This window comes from Scomber japonicus, chromosome 12, assembly GCF_027409825.1.
Source record: "Scomber japonicus isolate fScoJap1 chromosome 12, fScoJap1.pri, whole genome shotgun sequence".
Lineage (NCBI taxonomy): Eukaryota > Metazoa > Chordata > Actinopteri > Scombriformes > Scombridae > Scomber > Scomber japonicus.
The window spans coordinates 17,256,122-17,277,990 of NC_070589.1; the positions used below are offsets into that span (position 1 = coordinate 17,256,122).

Consider the following 21,869-nt stretch of genomic DNA (forward strand, 5'->3'; position numbering starts at 1 on the left):
CATGTGACATTTACGAAGCGAGAGTCAAAGAAAACCATTTCGTCCTTCAGGTTTAAATAAATAAATCAACTCTCACCCCTTCACCCTCTCAGACTCCCTATCCTCCTCTTCCCCTGCCCTTTCAATCATTGCATAATGAAAACTGCAGGGCGCATTGTTCCTAAAAAGGACCATACCAGAGCATTTACATGTTTTAGCCCATTTACTACAAATCACATATACCATCCATTAATGCTAACCATGTTTTAAAACATGCTGCAGTGATTTAGATTTTTGAAGTTGTAAAAGCAGATTGATTTGAAAAGCCTGCATCTCGTTACTACACAACAATAACGTAACTTTGACAAAATTAAAAGCAGACATGATGTTCACTGTTCACAGTCATGTTTAGTTCTGAGCAAGTTGGTTTATAATTCCATACCAAAATATGTAAACCCATGGCTGCCTGGAAAGGAGAAACAAACACATTTCAAAAATCTGACGTCCTATAGTATGAACAGGCCACCTGGGTTGTAGCCAATTTTGAAGAATTATAATAATTCTGCCCTCTGCCACTACGACCAGCAGAAGATGAGTGAGGAATTAGAGTAATCAAAACACTACTGTTGTGGATCAAATCAGAGTCATGGAACTTTTGCACTATCTAATCTGTTTAATTTCAATCATTGTGGCCTACATTTTGAATTATATTTTACACAGTCCTTACTATTCTATATTCTATATACCGTAGTTCTTTGTTTATTTAAGCTTCCACAGTTTGATGAATCAGCAGTTTTTTCTAGCCTCCCAGGTTGATCTGTTTATGCTTTTAATTTAGCCATTCATTTTACTGTACTTGTAGTAAATACTTTATCGGGAAGGCACATCCATCCACAGTTATGCAAACTGCAAACAGCATCCAAACTTTTAGTCATAGCTACTTAAATTTAGTTTTTGTTTTCTCTTTGCATCGCTTTATTACATGTTGTCTGGTATCTCTGGGTTATATGGTGCTGTTACAATACGTGAATTTCCCTTGGGATTAATAAAGTATCTATTTCTCATTCTATCAATCCATTTTAGCATACAACTGTTTATTACACAGTTGTGTTACAAATGTAACTCATTTCAAGAAAAAAACATCATCAATTGTCTTAGCCAGCTGTTAGAAGGTTCCAAAACCTTATTATACTTCCATATTACTTTATTTTATCATTTTATGATGGTGGTTGTTATATTTGTTACACTATTTATTGAGCCTCCATGCCTGGTCTGAACTGAAGGCAAGTGCATTTGTAATATTTCCACCTGAACTTGCAGTATTCATTCAAGGTTTTCCTTTCATCTGTATTGTGTCTGAGAGAGACAATATATATATGTATGTGTGTGTGTGTGTGTGTTTATATTAAGGACCAGTGTGTAGTATTAAGTGGCATCAAGCCTTCTCCTTGATATTGCAACCAATTGAACACCCCTGCCTTATTCCATCCTTATTCCATCCTGGGCTACTGTAGAAACAGAGGAGCAACAAAAAAGACAATTATTCTGCCAGTAAATGACCTCTAAATTCTACACACAGGTCCTTTAAAACCTTTAAATCACCCCTGATCATTTATACACACACACACACATGTCACAGAAGCACTAGAAACAGGTTTAAAAAACTCTTAACATAGCAGTATTTACTATTAGCCTGAAGTGATCACAGAATAAATTCCAGGGTTCTGGATTTCTATAACCCACCAGTAGGTAGTTTTACAAGATCGGACTGTTTTGCAGATCATTTCCATCCAGACACAGGTTGCTTCATCAAAACACACACTGAGTTGGTCTTAACTTGGTTATTTGCACAAATAATAAACATTATCTAAGGACTTGTTTTGGCACTAATTTCAAATCAATTCATTTTTTAATATCTTATGCTTTTGTGCGACGGAGCATTCACAAATGTTCCTGCTGCTTAAATGTCATAATATAAAATGCTTTGGTCTTATCACAGTTAAAAGTGCTTCTGTTTTCATTTGTGAGGCAGTGTGCACATGAAATGGTACGTTTGATGCTGTGACACCTCCTTAACTACTTGCATCTACTCTCTGGTAGTTTGCTTGAACCCATTGTTTCTCTATACATCTCATCTCCACCTCTTGTCCAACCCCAGTCCGTGTAATCCCCCCCCCCCCTTTTCTACGGTTTCCACATGGTTGAGGTGTGTTAGCTCAAAACATTCTGCACATGTGAGATTGTTTGACCTGGAAATCGCTTAAACGGTGTGAAAGAACTCCAGCAGAGCTTCCCCTAGTACATTACAGTTCCATCTGTGAGAGTCTCCTGGACACAAGCCTGCAGAAATGGTTAACTGTACATTAACTGGCTGATTCAAGATTGTTTTGGATAATGAGAAATTTTCATTGATTTCTTTGGTACTCTAATTGGTTTTACTCTGCAAAAAAGTGACAAATTTACATCCATACTTCCCCCATACAACTGTGCTGCATTGAATACCTTTAATAAGATGATATACATGGCTGCATGTGATATTTCTTTTGTTTGTTTTGAATTAAAAAATGAAGACAAAGACAGACAAGAAGGGCAGCTGAGGACTTTCAGATCATGTTTTCTTAACTGTAGTGACCTTTAAGATATTGGACCAGAAGTATGTCTGCATCTGTTAGCAATGATGCTACAAACAGTGGGGCTAAAACCCCATCAACACAAACACATGTGCTATCTTTCACAAACTAAGAGGATAGGAGTATATTAATGCAATAACATAATTCATAAATCAACATTTTAAACTATAAATTAGAAATTATTTTTATTTATTTATTCCCTCCTATATCAGTTCTTTTGTGAGTCTAGTCTGTCATTTTTTCAAGTGTAGCCTTGTTACACCAGCAGTGCCATGTGCTTTAAGATCATAACACAGGATCAAATATGTGACTCTACTCAGTTAAAAAAATAAATAATAATAATTAGATGATAATCGTATTAAAGGGATCACAGGTTGTTGTTTTTTTTGAGGCAATAGTCGAGTGCTCTAAATAAGCCCTGCAGCCCTGTTGGCTCTGTAGTGGAAACCTGACTAATGATGGTATTAACAGTCATTCTGCTGTGTCTGACTCACTGTCCGCTGTAGGGTTTTAGTTGTAACTAAAGAGGACATTATGCTGTGATGTTTTTGTGTGTTTTAGAGCGAGAGAGATGTGATTCCTCTCTCCCACTGAGGACTTTAGTGGTACTTTAGTAGTCAGTCGTTAATCCAACGGCTGAGTCATCCTTGCCTGCAGTGGCACTAAATTCCTGCTTCCCTCGACACCAAGCTCCACACCACTCGCAGAAACCAGAAATCACATGATGTTACTGTTAGGAGAAACAAGATGTTTACCCTTGTTTGGGAAATGCAAGATGTTTGCTGTTGGATTTTTAGAATTCAACTACAGCAAATAGGAGAAATAAAGCGAAAACCAATAAAAGTCATTGCTCAGTACTTTTGTTTTTAAAAAAAAGAAATCTAAGATCGGCACTTGTTGAGACAACTTAATTTAGGATTGAAGGTGAGGAGGGGCTGAATTTGGAGGTTTAAAGAAAGGTTTCAAGAAAAACAGAAATCAAGTTGTTTTTTATTTTAGAAAAAGTTGTTACATTTGCTACATTTTGTCAACAAATTGAATGATTGAATAATTGTTTTAGTACATTTTAAAGCAAAGATAAGCTGGCAGCTTTAAAATCTGAGGATTTGATGTTTTTATGTCTCAAACATGATATTAAACTGATAACTGGGTTTTGGATTGTTGGTCATACAAAACAAGATATTTGAAGATGTCACCTTAGGCTCTAAGACATTACAACAAGCATTTCCATTATTTTCTGACATGGTATAGAAGAATCAAGAAAATAATTGATAATGAAAATTATTGTTGCCCTAACATCAAGATTAGATTGAATAAACCTTTTCGGCTCTAAATCTGTGGCAGCGTAACAACTACTGCAAGCATGGCAGTGTTGAAATGTTCCTGAATTTCTGTTATACAAACAAACATGAACAATTCACCTGGATAAACTGGTCATGGCAACTCAAACTATCTTTGCAATTGCTTTGCATTTTTTTTCTATGCATCAAAATCCTATACTCACAGTTGCTAAAGCCAGTCAGTGAATATTTCTGTTACAATCTTAGTATGCAGCTTATTTGCTATAATGTAGCTTTAATGATGTCAAGACCTCACTCTACTGTAACACATGTTTCTGTTATGCCTGTTTGTTACCATACTGTCCAAGACTTTTAAAGGCACCTGTTCATATCGTAACACTCTGTCATTCACACACTCATTAATTTATACACATAGCCACACATACACACATTTTGCCACAGCCCAGTTATCCCCTGCTCTCTCTCCTGCCTTTCTGCAGGTGACAAACAGTGATGTCACATGCTGGGTGTTCCCATAAATTCACTTGAAGGCCATGACAGACACACAGACACACACACAAAGAGACACACACCTGGGAAATATATGAATAAATACATTTGACAAACACCCACAGAGCGTGTCTGTGTGTGCACGCACATGTGTTTTTATGCTTTTGAATAAAATACCTTAACACAGACGAACACACACACAGTTTGATTTATGGCTTTCAGCATCTGGTTGTAAAATATGTGTGACCAAGCAATCCTCCTGAGTCACTCTAGTTATACTGCAACCCGGTCAAGAGAGGGAGAGGGTTGAAAGGAAGGGAGACGAGAAAGCTGGAAAATAGTAGAAAATATTTTTTGATGAAAGAGAGCGGAAGGAGACAAGTGGAAGAAACGTTTTTTCTAATCACGTTCAGGTACCGTGTGTTTCATCATTCAGTTTCAATATCCCACCCTTGACCATTGTACATATTTATTTTTTGTTTATGAATCAGTGGTAATATCTGTGTATATGATATGACATGCTTCCAGTAAAAATAATGTCAAATTTAAGACCTTGGAATATCAAACCTTTTCTATTATCTAATGCTCCACTATTTTTTATACAATTCATGAAAAAAATATTTTAGAAGCAATAATAAAAATTCAAATACACATGCCCAATATTTGCAATATTTTCATCCAGTGTGTTTATATTATCTGTTTTATATATGCAAATATTACTGCCACTATTGACCCAAGCACTGTATAATAATATCAAAGAAACCCAGTACCTATACAATGTATATGCAGACAAATTTATGGAAAAACCAGAATAAATGAATGGAGAAACAGATGCAGATGCTTTCACACAGGTGCACTGCATGGTACATTAACATCCAATCATGCTCTGTGGCGTGTATAAAAATTCTGAGCAGGCTCAGTTATTTGTGATTTTGTATTAGATGACTTTTAAAGAGGGTTTATTGTTGGGGCAGGAGCTTCAGACACAAAGGTTGCTGGTATTTCAATAAGAACAGTGACTACAGTGACATCTGCATTTAGATCTAAAGGAAAGACATCACTAAACAGGGTCAGACATTGTGGTTGACAACACAGGTTTGATGACTGTGATGTGTGTGCATTAGTGCGACATGTAAGGAAAAACAGAAGAGCAACTCTTCCTCTGGTGACTGAGAAAAACAGTCCGTTGACAATTATATAGAGGGATATTACAGTAGGGTTGCAGTGCATAAACCCCTCATTAAAAAGATGAATGCACATTTGAGAGTTCTGTGGTTCAAAAACCATATGGTCAGATGAGTCATCACCACCATATTCTCGACAAGTGGGCGACAGACTGCATGTGTGGCGTGCACCAAGAGAGCTGTACAGGTTTGAAGCTTGACCCCTCCACTGAGGGTATCTGGTGGCCCTGCTGGGCTGTTTTGCTGGCATGGTTTGGGTCCACACACTGCTAATCAATTCAAAGTTGTTCTGATTGATCACCTTCATCCTATGATGAAACATTTCTATCATAATGGGAGAGGTCTCTTCAATGATGACAATGCCCCCATCTATAAGGTCTGATGAGTATGAAAATGATGTGAATCATATGCCATGGCCTCCACAGTCACCAGATCTCAACCCAATTGAACACCTATGATAGATTTTAGACTCTCCACTACCATCATCAAAACAACATAACACTAAGGCCCCACCAGAACAGCTTCAATGTGCCTTGGCAGAGACCATTCCCTTAAAGGGGACAAGTTGACCCAAACCATGCCTGAACCACCGGATCCCCTCACTATAGGGGTCAAGCCTTTAAGGCTGTACCGTTCTCTTGGCGCAAGCCACACATGTACATCAAGAATATGGTGAATGATGAACGTTTTTCCACATCTCTGCAGACCAGTGCCTATGGTTTTTGCACCACTGAACTCTCAAATGTGCATTCATCTTTGTAATGAGGGGTTTACGCACTGCAACCCTACTATAAGATCCCTCCCTATGTAATTGTCAACGGACTGTCCTTGCTGACACAGTCTGATGACGGCCTACATTGACATTTACAGTCACCTGCCCTTCTGTTTTTCCTCATATATCGCTCTAATGCACAAGCATCACAGTCATTTCCGATCCTGTTTACAGATGAATTTCTGACAGATCTAAACGCAGATGTCACTTCAGTCACAGTTCCTATTGAAACACCAGTCAGCTAAGCAGTCTTTGTGACTTGAAGCTCCTGCCCCAACTATGAACCATCTTTCAATCATCTCTTCCACTTGTCATCTTCATACAAAATCAGAATCAAGTGGGCCTGGTTAGCATTCTCATACATGCCACAGAGCATTTGTCACCCGTCTATGTGTATATATATATATGTGTGTATATACATATATATACATGAATATACATATACATATGTGAGTGTGTGAATGTGTGTAATGTGTGTGTATGTGTGTGTGTGTGGCTGAATATTTCCCTGTGCATGCAAGCAGCTGCTCCAGCCCCCCTCTTATTGGCCAGAATTTACAGTGGCTTTGGCTCCATGAAGTATTTACGAGCTCCCAAAACACCCGCTCTCACACATACATGCATTTTAGGACTCAGAAATGAAAACCTACCTAGAGTACTCTTCCTGTAACAAAAATCCCACACACCCTCACAGACCCTTTAGCCTTAAAAACAATGACTCTGATTAGAAACCAAACATGTGACAGCATGCTATTATTCACTGAACATCAGACATTATCATAACGTCCACTTATTACTAATACATCCTGCATACTATAGGTCCCATATACTTACTATACCATATACTATCAAATTATTATACTATTGTATCAATTAGAAAACATTTTGTCATATTTGTTTTGTCCCTTTTACTTACTTCCTCATAATGGATTTCCTGATAGATAGCCCGTCCTCCAGATCTGCTTCATTGGCCATGAACAGCAGCCTCTTCCCTGACTGATCCACGCCCACAAAATCTCTTTGCTCAGCTGGGGAGAAAAATACACAATTTGTAATTTAACTAACTGACAGACACAAACAATAAGTGCAAATTCAGCAATTTTCTACCACACTTTTGTTGAGTTCAAAAGATGTTACATGCTTGTTTTCTTTTTTGACTAACTAATAGGGTTCCAACTAACAACTATTTTCATTATGTATTCATTTTTGGTTATTTTAATAAGGAATCATTTAATAGATTTTTTTTGAATGACTTGTGTTGTTTGACTGACAGTCCACAACCTAAAAAGCCAAAGATATTCAATTTAAAACAGCGTGTTTAATGTTTTTGAAGCAATTAATCAATTATCGCAGTAGTCGACGATTCATTTTCTGTTACCTGTTTTTTTCTTGCCCTTCTGGCCTGGGACCGTCTCTGTGAATTCATGGGCTTTGCTCATCAGCATGGACAGTGTTGCATTGTGGGCTCTGAACAGATCGACCACCTCGTGAAGTGCCACGTCTGTAATCAGGTCACAACTCACCACCAGGATGTCCGTCTGAGGAGGGAGGTTGTAAAGAAAGAGTCAAGTAAGTCTGATATCCAAACCAGCCTGTTTATTTCACAGTGTAATAGTAAGGTACGACAAAATGACCATAACATACTGGACCTGATGTGTTTTGATTGGCTTAGTTTACTTACTCCAAGCACAGAGATTTCAGGTTTCTAGCTTGTAGTCTATTTTGGAACAAAGTCTCCCCATCTGTTGTGATTTTAGAGCTATTTCTAGTGTCACCTCCACACACCCACACTCACAAAGACAGAGATGCATGGCATAGTTCAAAGTGTGACTTATGTTTATAAATTGAGGTTTGCATACTCATGACAGTGATCTCAGCATGCATGTAGACTATGAATAAATATATGAGGAGACAATGCTCCACATAAACACCTCAGGACACGAGAGCTTAGACTGTGTTATTTTCAGTATTCACAACAGAAATTGGCCCACTCGGCAGGATTTTGAAACAGTAATACAGACACAGAGAGAGAGGGGAGTAACTGTTCTTGGTCAACACTAGTGTATTCTCCCAAATTTAACATTGAGCGTGCATGCACACACACACCCATACACACTTGGACACAGGGTCTATATTTACATGACTTAAAGTTTTCTGACTGTAAGTAATAAATCCTGTTTGCTTTTATTGGTTTTTTGTCTGTTTCTCTTCAGCTGGTCTAATCTCTGTTGTTTAACGAGGAACTCCATTAGAAAAAGTTTGCGCATGAGTTGTGTTCTGATTAAAATTGATCCAACTTCAGTTCATTAGTGTTGGGCAATCATCTGTATTTTCATATGGTCCTGCAGGGGGTTCGCCCCTCTACATGACTCTTATCATTCATTTTAAATGACAATACAAAGCAAGCTGCTGTCATTAACCTGCATTTTATCAGATGATGATTATAAAATAGAGACTTTAGCTGCAGCTTGGAGATGACTGCTGGTTAACAGATTGTATTTATGAGCTATACTTTTAACTTCAACGACAGAAACAGTAAAATGTGCATGAATGAAAATTTTAGGGCTTCACCAGAGTTAGTAGGATTCATGTTGTGATAATCGTGAATGTCGGTACAAAAAAAAGTTCTGAACCAATCCATCCAGTACTGTAGATGTAGAGATATTTCCCTGAGTAAGTGAAAACTTGCTGGTGCTATTTGGTGCAAGTTTCATGATCCAATCCAATAGTTGAGAAGAAATTTCAACTTGGAACACAAATGTCACCCTAACAGTGGTGAGAGAGTGGGAGAAAGTCTCGCATGTTAAAATGTAATCCTCTGGAGTTCATTCATGTACAAAATTTCACACTAGTCGAATACTGTTGAAATATTTCAGTCTGCACCATAGTTGCGGACTGACTGACCAACATTACCATCTCAAGAGCCATGCTGTGAGCATGGCTAAAAATAAGAAGGGGAACATAAATCAAGACCACCTCTAACTTTGCTAACATCCAAAATATTTATCTAGGCTTGGTTCATATTTCTATCATACTCCTGGCAGTATGGACACTATAACACATAAATAACATCCAACCTTCCTCTCTATCCGTATAACAAGCTGGGTTGGTTCAGCTTTGAGCTTTCTTATGATCCAACAACAGCACTGCTCTATCATCAGGCTGACGCAAAGAAAACAAGGATCTTGGTGCTTGATTTCAAAAACTAAAAAGACAAAATAAACTTTGATGGAAAGAAAAAAACCCTCAAACTAATGATACATGATTTTTTAAAAACGGGACATAAAGTGAATAATCTTAAACTATTTTCAGTATCCCAACCGTGCAATGATGTGTAAACCAATATAGGTTTAAACTGTATATCAATACACTGCTTGTGAATTCCATTTAGATATCAGTTACACAAGCATCAGCGATACGGAGAGAGAAACCTACATCAGTCATTTTAACTGGCCTCCACTGACATGCATGTCTGTGTGAGCTGAGTGTGTTTACATGTGTGTTACATGTGCCCACATTTGTGTGTCTGTGTGCGGTATCCATCTGTCTGTCCAGTGATGTGGGCTGTCAGCGTAAGGACTAATCCCACCATTAGCGCCAGCAGCCTTAATGACAGAGATATCTTTACTCTCTTTGATGGGGGGGAAAAGAGGAAAAGAAAGAGCGAGAGAAGGGCGGGCAGCATTAAAGATGTCAAGAAAGAGGAGCGAAGAATCAACAACCGCTGTCAAAAAAAGAGGGAAGAAAAAGGAGGACACATTGGTAGTATAAAAAGGCAAAGATGGATGGAGGGATGCAGGACAGACTGAGGAGATAGGGGAGGACGGGAGGAAATGCCAGAGTAAACGTCTGCCTGTCATGAACAAGATATACTGGCAAAATTTATTGCATTCTCATCAAAAATACATGCTACATGTGCCATATACGTTGTATGTATAAGTTGAATCTTGACAGTTCCGCCTAATGAACAATAAATCAAGAAAATGAAGAAATCCTAAAACACAGCACTAAACATCTTTCATCTTTTCTGACTTTTAGAATAACACACCTCAAACTGCTTTATTCTGCTAAATATGACAATATAATGCTAACACTGAGAGAGTAATGTTTGGGGAGACTAAAAAGTATAAAACAATTCACATGCTTTTATTATTATGGTTTATTATGTGTACTGTAGTTGAATGGTTTGCTGAGTTGTGTTATGTTTGTGTGTGCGTGCGTGCGTGCGTGCGTGTGTGTGTGTGTGTGTGTGTGCATGGGGTGGCATCAGTGAAGTTAAGGGTCACGTAGTTGACCTAGAGGTAACTCTGAGCATAACCTGGTGTGGACCCGCTGACAGGAAGTTGCCACAGCAAAACTGGAGGTGACGGCAGGAGATCTACAGACATGAAGACTCTGAGTGCTTTCAACCTTTCGTATGTGCACACACATGTATTCGTATGGCACTAGGGGTGTGCCATGCCATTATGTTTGTGGTGTAATTTATAATACCGGTGTAATTTTTAAAATGAAAAAAAATTCCTATCATGATAATGGTGATATACTGACATGTTGTTGGGCATAGCAACAACAAACATGGCTGAAAGCAAAGGTAACATTGCTACTGGCTCCATGGTGGTCTGGTTCCAAAAAAAAACAGATGTACAACAAACCATAGTAATATGTAAGAAGTGCAAGAAGTCTATCACAACGAAAGGGGGCAACAAACTTATTTCACCACCTCAAGCAGAAGCAGACGGTTGAGTAAGAGGGGGGCCAAAAATCCTGCATAGCAGAGCAGATCTTAACAGGTATTCTGAAGTCTAAACCAAGCAGACAAATTAAACTGTTTACAAATTCTAATATGGAGAGACAATTTTTGTTTCATTTTTACTGAATATCTGAAGGCAAACTGCTATATTTATGATTACATATAAAGCTTTAACTCTTATTTTGTTACAATTGTATGTCTTTGAATGTAATAAATTAAAAATATTTCAGTATACTGTCATATTGTCAAGAATTATCACAGAAATACCTTAAAAATGTTGATGTTACTTTAGAGCCACATTGGACACCCATAGCGAACACACACACGCAAAAATATGTGGCTGTACAATCCCCACACACTCAGGCGACAGCAGAGTGGAGTCAGCTGGAGAGACAGACACACTTTGGCCTTTCAACAGCGAGGATATCTGGACAGGTCAGGACCACACACACTGACACTGACACACATACACACACACACATCCAAGTGTAGCCGACATCAATGCAAAACTACTGCTTACACAATCTTGACCCATTTTAAGGATACTTGGAAACTTTATTTGTTCACCATTATCAAATACTGTGATTATTGTGTGAATATTTCTATCTTCAGTCTACTGAACTTTCCATCACTTAAATACACCAGCTATCACTAATACACATAAATAAATAAAAATAAACTTAAAGCTCTATTAAACATCACTGGCAACTAGTATCATGAGAGAAAAACATAAAATATCTGATACTGTTGCTAAATTCAATGCAAATAAACACAGAAATCTGCAGTTTTATGCTTTATTTGGTTGTTTGCTGCTCATTTTTGTGGTTGGCTGGTCCATAACGGCCAGTGACTGACTCTCACTGATTACTTTATTTAAAAGCATGATCTGCTACTTCTAGCCCACAACCTCACACAAAACACCCGTTAACTACTTGCAAAATAGTTAATAGCTTCAATGAATATAGGAAAATCAGACCACCCTAGAAAACTGCTTGAAGGTGTTGACTGCAGGCTTTCAGACAGAAAACAGCCCTGCATTTAAGGATCCCCTCCAGACATGTATTCAGACATATAAAACTATTCTGCTTGGAACAATCATTTGTTTCTGATATGATCTTTCCACAAAAAAAGTATTACACTAAAAAAATTACATGTCCTTCTTCTCCCTCATTAAAAACTACAATGCCTTCACTTTCAAAGTTTAACTGCAGGACACAAGAGGTCTCCTACAACACTGATAAGTCAGTGTATGTGCACTGGAAGCTTCAAGTTTCCACATCACACATATGTAGATTGAATAGTGGAGCCCAACTGTCTTTAAGTTTTAAGTGAGCACAGAGAAACTTCCTACTTTTCAGCAGTGTGACGCTCAAATAATCAACTTAAGGAACAAGAAGAAACACATTTTTGAGTGGATTGGGACTTGAAACAAAGTAAGTGGCTGGGCTGAGGGCGAGTTGCTTCAGGTACCAGCGAGATATAAAATACAATCCAGGATGTCCAGTGTGAGTGATGAATTCATGACTTTGAAAGCTTAATAGATGTCAAGTAACTGCACAGTTGTTTATATGACTCTGAGACAAGATTTTACAACTCTGGAAAATGAACACGGTGGTAATTATTGTATCTTTCTTTGTGAAAAATACAGCATTTCTACCACAAATGTACAATGTCTGCATGTTAGACTGGCCAATATCACTGTTCACAATATATATATATATATCACAATATCCCACTTTGTGGGATTATGTCACGTGGAGCCCCATTTACAAAGACTATGTTTTTTTCCCTCTACCCCTATGTGTTGGCACCACTGCTACGTTACTGGACCCCTATTCAAATTATTAATGATGATGCTAAGTTATATATCATTTGTCTTCTGTACAAAAAAATAGTTAAAAGGATCATTTGTGGTTTAACAGCATGCTGAAACTATTTCTTAGCCAGGCCAGTGACGTCCTGATATTTTGTATTTTTATATGGATTCCAGTCTTTATGCTAAGCTAAGCTAACTGTCTGCTGGCTCCAACTATATATATTTTTAAGTGTCAAAGCCACACGCACATAACTCAGATTAATTGATTTAACAGATGAAAATCAACATTTAAGCAATCTATCTTCAGGATAAGAAGGCAGTTTGCAGGAGGCAGTGGTTAGCGGAAACATTGATCTTCATCCATGACAATAAATTCATCTGAGTTATGAGTGTGCAGATTTCCTTCTTTTTTTTTTTTTTGTCTGCCTGCAGGCCAGCACCACACTTGAATAGGTATGCTTGTTCCCTCCATTTTTTAAATCCAGCTACATATTTACTATATAAACCCCTCGCATAAAAAGCCTCAGCTCCATCTCTCATACGTCTCTCTTCACCTATTTATCATGTGGCTTAAAGGTTTACTAACATATGTAGACGAAAGGTGAGCTTTTGAATCAGCAACTTCGATGTATATATAGTTATTTTAGCTTGCAGACGCTCATTCTGCCAGGTGATTAAACCTCAATGATAATGAAAACGTCAAAGGAGCTTATACCATACAAAGAGAAAAGTGCATGTAAAGTACTCCTTTCACTAGTTTGGCTTACTGTGAAAGACCAGGGCAATAATCAGGCGTATCCAACCACTTTTGTGTTACTTCACCGTTTGAACTAAGACTAAACAAAATAAAATATGCCGCATGTAATCTCTCTTTTCAATAATCAAGAGGAATGACCTAGTCGGCTCACCCAGAATGTACACTCATTCCTGTAAGTATTTTGTTTGATAGGTTACACCAAATCCCCTCATGGGAGAATGTTTGTGTAAAGAGATGAGTGAATGTGTGTGTCTATACTGTACTCTTGCATCAGTTTGACAGTTTGAGTGATTTCTGTACTGGGATTTGGCAAGCCTTGGTTACGGTCCTTCACTCATCACCCTCCAGTGTGTGAGTGTGTGTAACTCAATGCCTCTAATCTCACTGGCTGCTCAAAGGATTAGGAACTCGACTATTCTCAATGGGAGCATGCTGGAGCTCGTCTTGTTTAAGTGTGTGTGTGTGAGTGTGTGTGTGTGTGTGTGTGTGTGTGTGTGTGTGTGTGTGTGTGTGTGTGTGTGTGTGTGTGTGTGTATGTGTATGTGTATGTGTATGTGTGTGTGTGTGTGTGTATGTATGTATGTATGTGTGTGTATGTATGTATGTATGTATGTGTATGTATGTATGTATGTATGTGTGTGTGTGTGTGTGTATGTATGTATGTATGTATGTATGTATGTATGTGTGTGTGTGTGTGTATGTGTGTGTGTGTGTGTGTGTGTGTGTGTGTGTGTGTGTATGTATGTATGTATGTATGTGTGTATGTATGTATGTGTGTGTGTGTGTGTGTGTGTGTGTGTGTGTGTGTGGTTATACTATGTATTTAATAAAGGACTCTTAAGCAGAGCGAATTATAAGAATCTGTATGGACCCATTCAAATGCCAGAGAAAAAAAAATATTAAAGTCACTCATCACAACAAATTTGGCATTTTAAGTCTTTAAATATGTTTTCGAAAGCAAAGCCAGCTGATTTCACTGTGAAGACTTGTACAAATGTATGTTTGATGCAGTAGTCTTAAAAGGAGTAGTGTGCAGAATTTAGTGGCATGCATGAGATTCGTGGCCATTGCTGAGGTTGTGGTGGTATCATCCTGGATTAATACATTGTTGTACAATTAGCAGTAGTGCTGCAACCATTAGTTGAGCGTCAGAAGACTAACTAGCAACTATTTTGGTAACTAATTATTCATTTTGAGAAATTTCTTTAAAGAAAAAATATACAAATACTCTGATTCCAGCTTCTCAAATGTGAATATTTTCTGGTTTATTTAGTCTTCAATCATAATAAACTGAATATCTTTGTGTTGTGGACTGCTGATTGGGACAAAAGAAGATGTTTGAGGAAGTCAACATTTTCTGACAATTTATAGACCAAACCAGTAATCAATTACTCGAGAAAATAATTAACAAAAATAATCCTTAGTTGCAGTCCTAATTAGCATTTAATTGTGTGTTTACAAGCCAAGACTTTTTTTTGTTCCATCGGTACAGTCTATGACATACATATGCTTTTGGGTACTCAAAATCTATTAGAGTTGTAGAGATAAAAACAACAACTCTCAAGTTAATCAATATTTCACTCACTCCTAGAATACGAAGAGAAACCAAACAGGATGCAATAATTAGACAATAATTTGGCTGTAAACTACAGTTTTCTATAGACAGCCAACTATATGACAATCATTGATAGTCAAACAGTAAACAAGAGCAATTGCGTTCGAAATTCAGAGTTAAACAATTGTAAACTACACAAAACCTCATACAAACACATCTTCTTTGTCCCAGGAGGTCAGTTAGAACCATTGCAAATACAGACGGACGACGTATACCCTCACATACCCAAACACAAATGTTGCACAGATGTGCTGGACTACAGGATGAGAATAAATGGCGCACCGGGTAAACTGGCAGCACAGGGAGTTTAAGTCTTAACCATGACCTCATCTGTTTAGAGAGAATCGGATGAAGGGAGGGGATGGAGGGATCAGCAGGCAGGATACAGAGGGGGTCTGGAAATTGGGGTTGGGGTCAGGGATACCATCTGAGCATGTGTGTGCCAGTGCATGTTTGTGTGTATTTTGAAAAGATGAAATGAGGCACTTCAGCAGCCTTGGCCATCCGGGGGAGGGAAAGGCACGGATCAGTGGTCACCGAGCAGTACACACAAAACGCCCACCTAAACCTCCCCCACAATCTCTGCTATGTTTCTTCTGTGTCTCCATCTCTTTCTGCAACTTTTCTGGGGGTTGATATTACACACACAAAAAAAACAGTCCCGGCCATTATGAAACTTTAACTTACAGTTCACTAGCAACTGGTATTATGCAGTGTCTCGCCTTCCACCACATATTAAAGCTATACCCAAGGAAGGTTATCATACTTAAAAAAAAGTCAACTTTATTTAAATAGTAGTGCTGGAATATTCTATCTTCTAAATAACTTTTCTCATTTCTTCAGAACAGTGTGATTTCAGTTGGTGTCTTTGGTCAGAGGGAACAGACTATTTGATAAAAAAAAGACAAGTGGCACAGTGGTGGGTTCAATTGCTATGTGTAAAATACTATTGCAGTTAACAAAGTGGACTAAAATGGAACGTGAATTCATCTAACAATTACTCAGGATATTAACAAAAGAGAAAAAACACATTTAAAACACAGGATATTGGAGCAGAAGGGTTACAGCAAACCATTTTAAAAACACTGTAATTACCTGTGTCGTCATGGTAATCAAGCTGAGTGCATAAATGTTGATTATGAATGTAAAACTTCTGCTTCTGTTTTGGTCATTATGTGATTATATGTATATATGTGTAATTAGAAACATGACTCTATTTAAATGGATGCAATAAACAGACCACATAAATCTACCTAAATGTTTCTTGTCACTGACTCCTTGAGACTTCTCCTTAGCAATACCAGTATGGAATTTTATTATCCACAAAATAAGGTTTTACCCCACGCATCATTGTTTTGTATACACCAGTGGGAATTAAACTCCCCTTTGAATACATTTTTATTCACTTAAGATCATATCATATTTTAAGAGGTACACTCTCTCTAAGATTAATGTTTTTTGTGCTGAGCTTTATCTGAAACATATATACTGTATGTGTCCCTACGTAGAAAATGATCAGTCCCCCTGGGTCGAAACAAAAACACACTTACCTTGATCTTCTGCTGGATGTGTCTGAGAGCGTCTGCGGTACCCATGTCTCCATCTTCCTGAATACAAACTACATCAAGTTTCATCTTTGTCTCCAGCTTCATTTTTGGGTCTGTGCTCATCATCTTCTGGACTTCTTTGGTGGTGATCACAATGACCTCTGAAAACAGTTTAAAGCATGGGAGTATGAGACTTTGTATACAGAAAATAACCTGAAAAATGTTGAGAACTTAAAAAGAACTTGAAGATACTGTATGTTTCTACTGTGCTATTTACTTTGTAGTTTAAAGTTAACACAATCCCTTTTTTTGCTACTGAACCTATGTGTCATTTTATCTAGAATGATATTGTTATTTCCACACACACATCCCTAATAAATGCATCAATGATTCATTCTGGAAGTAAAAACAAGCCATTTAGTACAATCATAGACTTCTGTTCACTATATTTTAAAAGTATCTTACAAATGCATTTGGAAGAAAACAAAAAATAATAATTAAAAAGATAATGGTCTTTTCTCAGCAATAATTTATTCAATAGGAAAGATCATCTGGTCCTTTTACCCAAACCTAGATTCCTATTTGTGTTCAAACAAAGCTGATAACATTGTATGCAAAGAGAAATGTCTTAATCAATATAAAGTCTAAAAAAATGAGATGCCTGCTTGACTATTACACATCACAAAACCTTAAATTAAGTTATGACCACTGCTCCACTCTTTATGAAGTTGATAATAACATAAACCAGGGCCACTTCATGAATCTAAAATATAGCAATGTCCGTCTGGTTTCATTAGGCTTGTCTGCATAAAATGTTTTCTACCAGGCATTCGCTCACTATAGCTGTGTCAGCCTAGTAAAACCAAATTGCAGGGCTTTGGCTAACTGGCTGCACACCATAAACTGCTGGCCACACAGGACGATTATGTATAGAAACATAGTTTTATTTAGGGTAGTGACGAGCTACAGGTCTTTATAATGAACAACCCTGTTTACTGGCAAGACCAGCACACTGCAACAAATCCCTTTATTAGCCTGGAGTTTTCTGGACCACTTCTGAATGCTGCAGCACAAGAAGTAAAAGTCTGGATTGTAAATCTAGACAGGAAATGCACACCTGACAATGGCTGATGATGTGCTGACAAGCTGGTGAAAGTACGTCTAGAAAAAAACAGAACAGTTGTAAACTTAATACTAAATAAAATAAATGAGCGGTGCATTTTTCCAAGCACCAAACAGCATGACTGCCACTAACCATGAGTGGGAGAAAAGTATTAAGATTAGTTTTTATTATAATATAGTAACTTTGCACATATTGTTTTGAATTAAACGATTCCTTTTATTTTATTTTCAATATGTTTCAACACCAGTGACAAACTTTACGATTGACTTATTTATAGAAGAAAATGCTGTCAGTTACAGTCCAGATGTTGAAAATCTCTCTTTAAGAATCACATTATAGGCCTGCATGTGTGTCAAAGCTGTACAGGAAAGTGGAGGAAATGTGGACTAGCTGTATCATTACATTCTGCAATTTATCACAACAAATTGCCCGTAGAGCTACAGTGTGTCGGTCTCTGGTTGCCCTGCGACTTTAACATCACAATAAACAATAGGTTCAGATTGACACAAATTACTTGGGTGTATTTTTTTGACAAGTCAAAATTTGTATTGTAGTTTGTATGATCATTTCTTTTTTTTTCTTTTTTTTCAAGTGTGTTTATTGATCAACCCCTCCACCGACTCACCCCTCCTATACCCTCACCCAACTCCTAGTCCCAGTGTGTCCTATTAATTACAACCAACACAAATTGACATGGGTCAAAGAAGGAGAAGAAAAGTAAAATAAATAAATAAAATAAAATAAATAATAATAACAATAATAAGAAGAAAATAAATGAATGAATAAATAAATTAAATAAATAACAATACAAAGAAAAAGAAAAAGAAAAGAAATTTAAAAAAAGAAAAAGAAAATTCAAATAAATCTAATCAGACAGGGGTATTGGATGACAGTAGATGTTGTGCATAAGAAAGAAATGGGTCCCAAGTTTTGTAGAATTTCTTAAGGGATCCCCTGGTGGTCTTATAGTGACAAATCTAAACATTTAAACCACTAACAGCCATAGTCTTTATGTTTGAGTACATGCTTTTTTTCCCTTAATAGTTTTCTTTTCCACATTAATGCTGAAATGAAGTTTGCACATCTTTCATTCCTAGTTTTCCAAGTGGGCCACATAAACTTACACAAGGCTGTATTTTTGCTTCTTTACATTTTATGTGGAAACCAAGAATACCAGAGCATTACTGGAACACTTTCCGCCCCTGCCACTGACACGTAGTATGGATGGAGGTCTCACAGCTCACACTACCATCAAACCCACTTAACTCTGTGTAAAAAGGAAAAGTTACAGTGCCCAACCTGGCTGACAGGATGTTGTACTTGTAAATTAATCTTTTATCCATCATTTATCTGATTATTCTTGAATAGCATTAACAAAATGTGACATTGTGTGATGACAGGAGAAAGTATCATAATGATTTCAGATGTCTAGTTCCACTGTACTGTTCAAACTAATAAAACACCACCTGATAAATTATAATATCACAGGAACCTGACAAGAGTAGTAGTAATAAGAGAGGTACATATAGTTGCTATAGTAACAGAGATCAGAAGTATACCGCCTTTCAGTTGTATGCCTCCGCCAACCAGTCAAGTTGCAGTTTACATCCATGTCTGTCCAGACTGATGTAACACATATAATAAACACTTTGAAGTAGGCAGCGCAGTTTGGGAAAAAAAAATTCGCAATGGCACCATGCATCTTTTATCGAGGGTTTTGAGGAGATGTTTAAACCCCTTATGTTCCACAGTATCTATGGGAGCCATATCTTTCACTATGTACTATGCAATGGCGTCAGATATTTCTTTCCATCTTCTTGAATCCTTTGCATATTGTGTGGCATTTGTAAATGCGTGTGACAGTTGCTTTGTTTATTTAACAAACTGATGGTGTTACCGTGGCTCACTGAAATAGTTTTACTGCAGTATTTGCACTTGACTTCTTTCTATTCAATGTTGTCTGCACTGAACCCAAAATGTGCCCAAACAATGGACATGGCATTCTGTTTAGGTACAAGCTACTCGAGTTGATTTGTTGGCTCTGTGTTTGTGCTCCTCTCCTCCATGTCGGCAGCATCAGCTTCGCTCATGGCTCCGCTTTGAGTGAACGCAGACTTGATGGAAGGGCTGGAGTCACGTGACTTACACAGCGTAGTTTTTTTTGTTTTTTTTCTGTGTTGCGTAGTGTAGTGTAGTGTAGTGTAAGTCTTGAAGCAATGCAATACATGTCACTATGTGGCAGCAATGAGAGATCTTACCAACAGGGGGCAATATTTGACAGAGAAAACGGCTAAGATACCCACGAGCTGCCGTAGATATCAAACGTAAACATGAAGAGGTCACGGTGAAGTTTGGCGTAGGACTAACCCATTAGTTCATTATAAACCCTGCACCTTGGCCAGGTTCCCCGGGCTAGTAATAGGTTCCCGGCTACTTCGGTCCTTTCAGAGCGTGACGTGTTTTCAGCTGCTGGACTGACTGACCACTGAGCATGCTAACATGCTAATCTTCCTCAACAAGAATCAGTAGGCTGCTGTTATTTTACTTTGTTAGGATTGGACAGTCTCCACTGTGGCCTTTAGGTGAGTTATTCTTGTTGTTTTATGAGGCTCTAGTTAAATAAGCAGAATTGTGAAGTAACATCATCTCTCTCACTTACTCTCCCTCTTTCTCTCTCAGCTGGGTGCATTTTGAAGTTGTTTAAAGTTACATTTTGGCAAAAACTGTCAGCCCTGAGTAATATTATTTTTTGATTAAGTTGTTAGATTTGATTGTTTTTTGGAATTGTTTCTAAAAGAGGCTCAATTGTGTTTAAGAGCGCCGTAGCGATTGATATGTGAAGTGGTCCTTGGGCTCAGCTGCTTTTAGGAGCGCAGTGTATCTTTTTTGTTAAAGTTAAACAATTGAACTTTAACTGTCTTGTCTAAGATGATTGTTGTTGGACTATAAGTTATTGGGATACAGATTTAACTGAAGAGCAACACACTGTATTTTGAATTTTCATAGCATTTTTAAGATAAAAAAATAATGATTCATTGATAATTGATTGTTCATTTTCTAAGTGATTGATCAAGGAATATTCTTCAAATGCCCATCCCTACTTCATACACATCTTCAACCCGACAGCACAAAAGATCTAAACAATCACCACAGTTTCAAGGCGGGCACCAAGATAAGCGTCACCAGTTCAGTATCCAATCACATGTGAAATATGGTCACAAGTTTTGGTACTACATCATGATGTCACAATAAAGTTGACCTTTGACCTTTTGGATATAAAATGTCATCACTTCATCATTGTATCCTATTAGACCAGAGGTGTCCAAACTATTTCATAAAGGGCCATATAGCTGCAGTTTCAGACAGTTGAATCGTGTGCTCTTGATCGGTTGGAACATAAAACTGCAGGCACGCCTTTTATGGAAGACTCAGGCTGCATGTTATGGCCAAAAATTTATTTTGTAAGGTCACAGTGACCACCAAATTCTAATCAGTTCATCCTTGAGTCCAAGTGAAGACTTGTGCCAAATTTGAAGAAATACTCTCAAGGTGATCCTGACATGTCATGTTCATGAGAATGGGATGGACAGATGGACAATCTTAAAACAATGTTGCTGGCAAGGAGGTATAAAAATCAAGCTCTCACCTTCAAAGCCGACTCTCTCCAACAGGTTAAGCGGGTACCACATGAGGGGCTTGTTTCCAACAGGCAGCATTGGTTTGGGGGTGTTGTATGTCAGATCAGTCATACGAGAACCCCCACCAGCTGCCATCAACACCGCTTGTAGCTCCATAATGTCTGCTGAGGGATGGCTAAGAAATAGAGAACATAGGCAGATAATTAAAGTCAAATAAAATACAACAGTCTGTATAGGAAACTGACCATGAGTCATATTAATATATGTT

The 21,869-nt window shown here is 37.7% G+C and overlaps 1 protein-coding gene across 1 annotated transcript in view; it reads right to left on the bottom strand.

Moving 5' to 3' along the window:
* eif2b3 (eukaryotic translation initiation factor 2B, subunit 3 gamma) overlaps positions 1-21,869 on the bottom strand; it is a 38,354-nt gene that overhangs the window by 13,411 nt on the left and 3,074 nt on the right. Inside the window, exons 2-5 of the mRNA XM_053330196.1 lie at positions 21,610-21,776; positions 16,844-17,001; positions 7,734-7,893; positions 7,272-7,383 (exon numbers count right to left, since the gene is read on the bottom strand). Coding sequence (XP_053186171.1) covers positions 7,272-7,383; positions 7,734-7,893; positions 16,844-17,001; positions 21,610-21,757 — 578 coding nt within the window. The 5' untranslated portion in view covers positions 21,758-21,776. The remainder of the gene's footprint in view (positions 1-7,271; positions 7,384-7,733; positions 7,894-16,843; positions 17,002-21,609; positions 21,777-21,869) is intronic.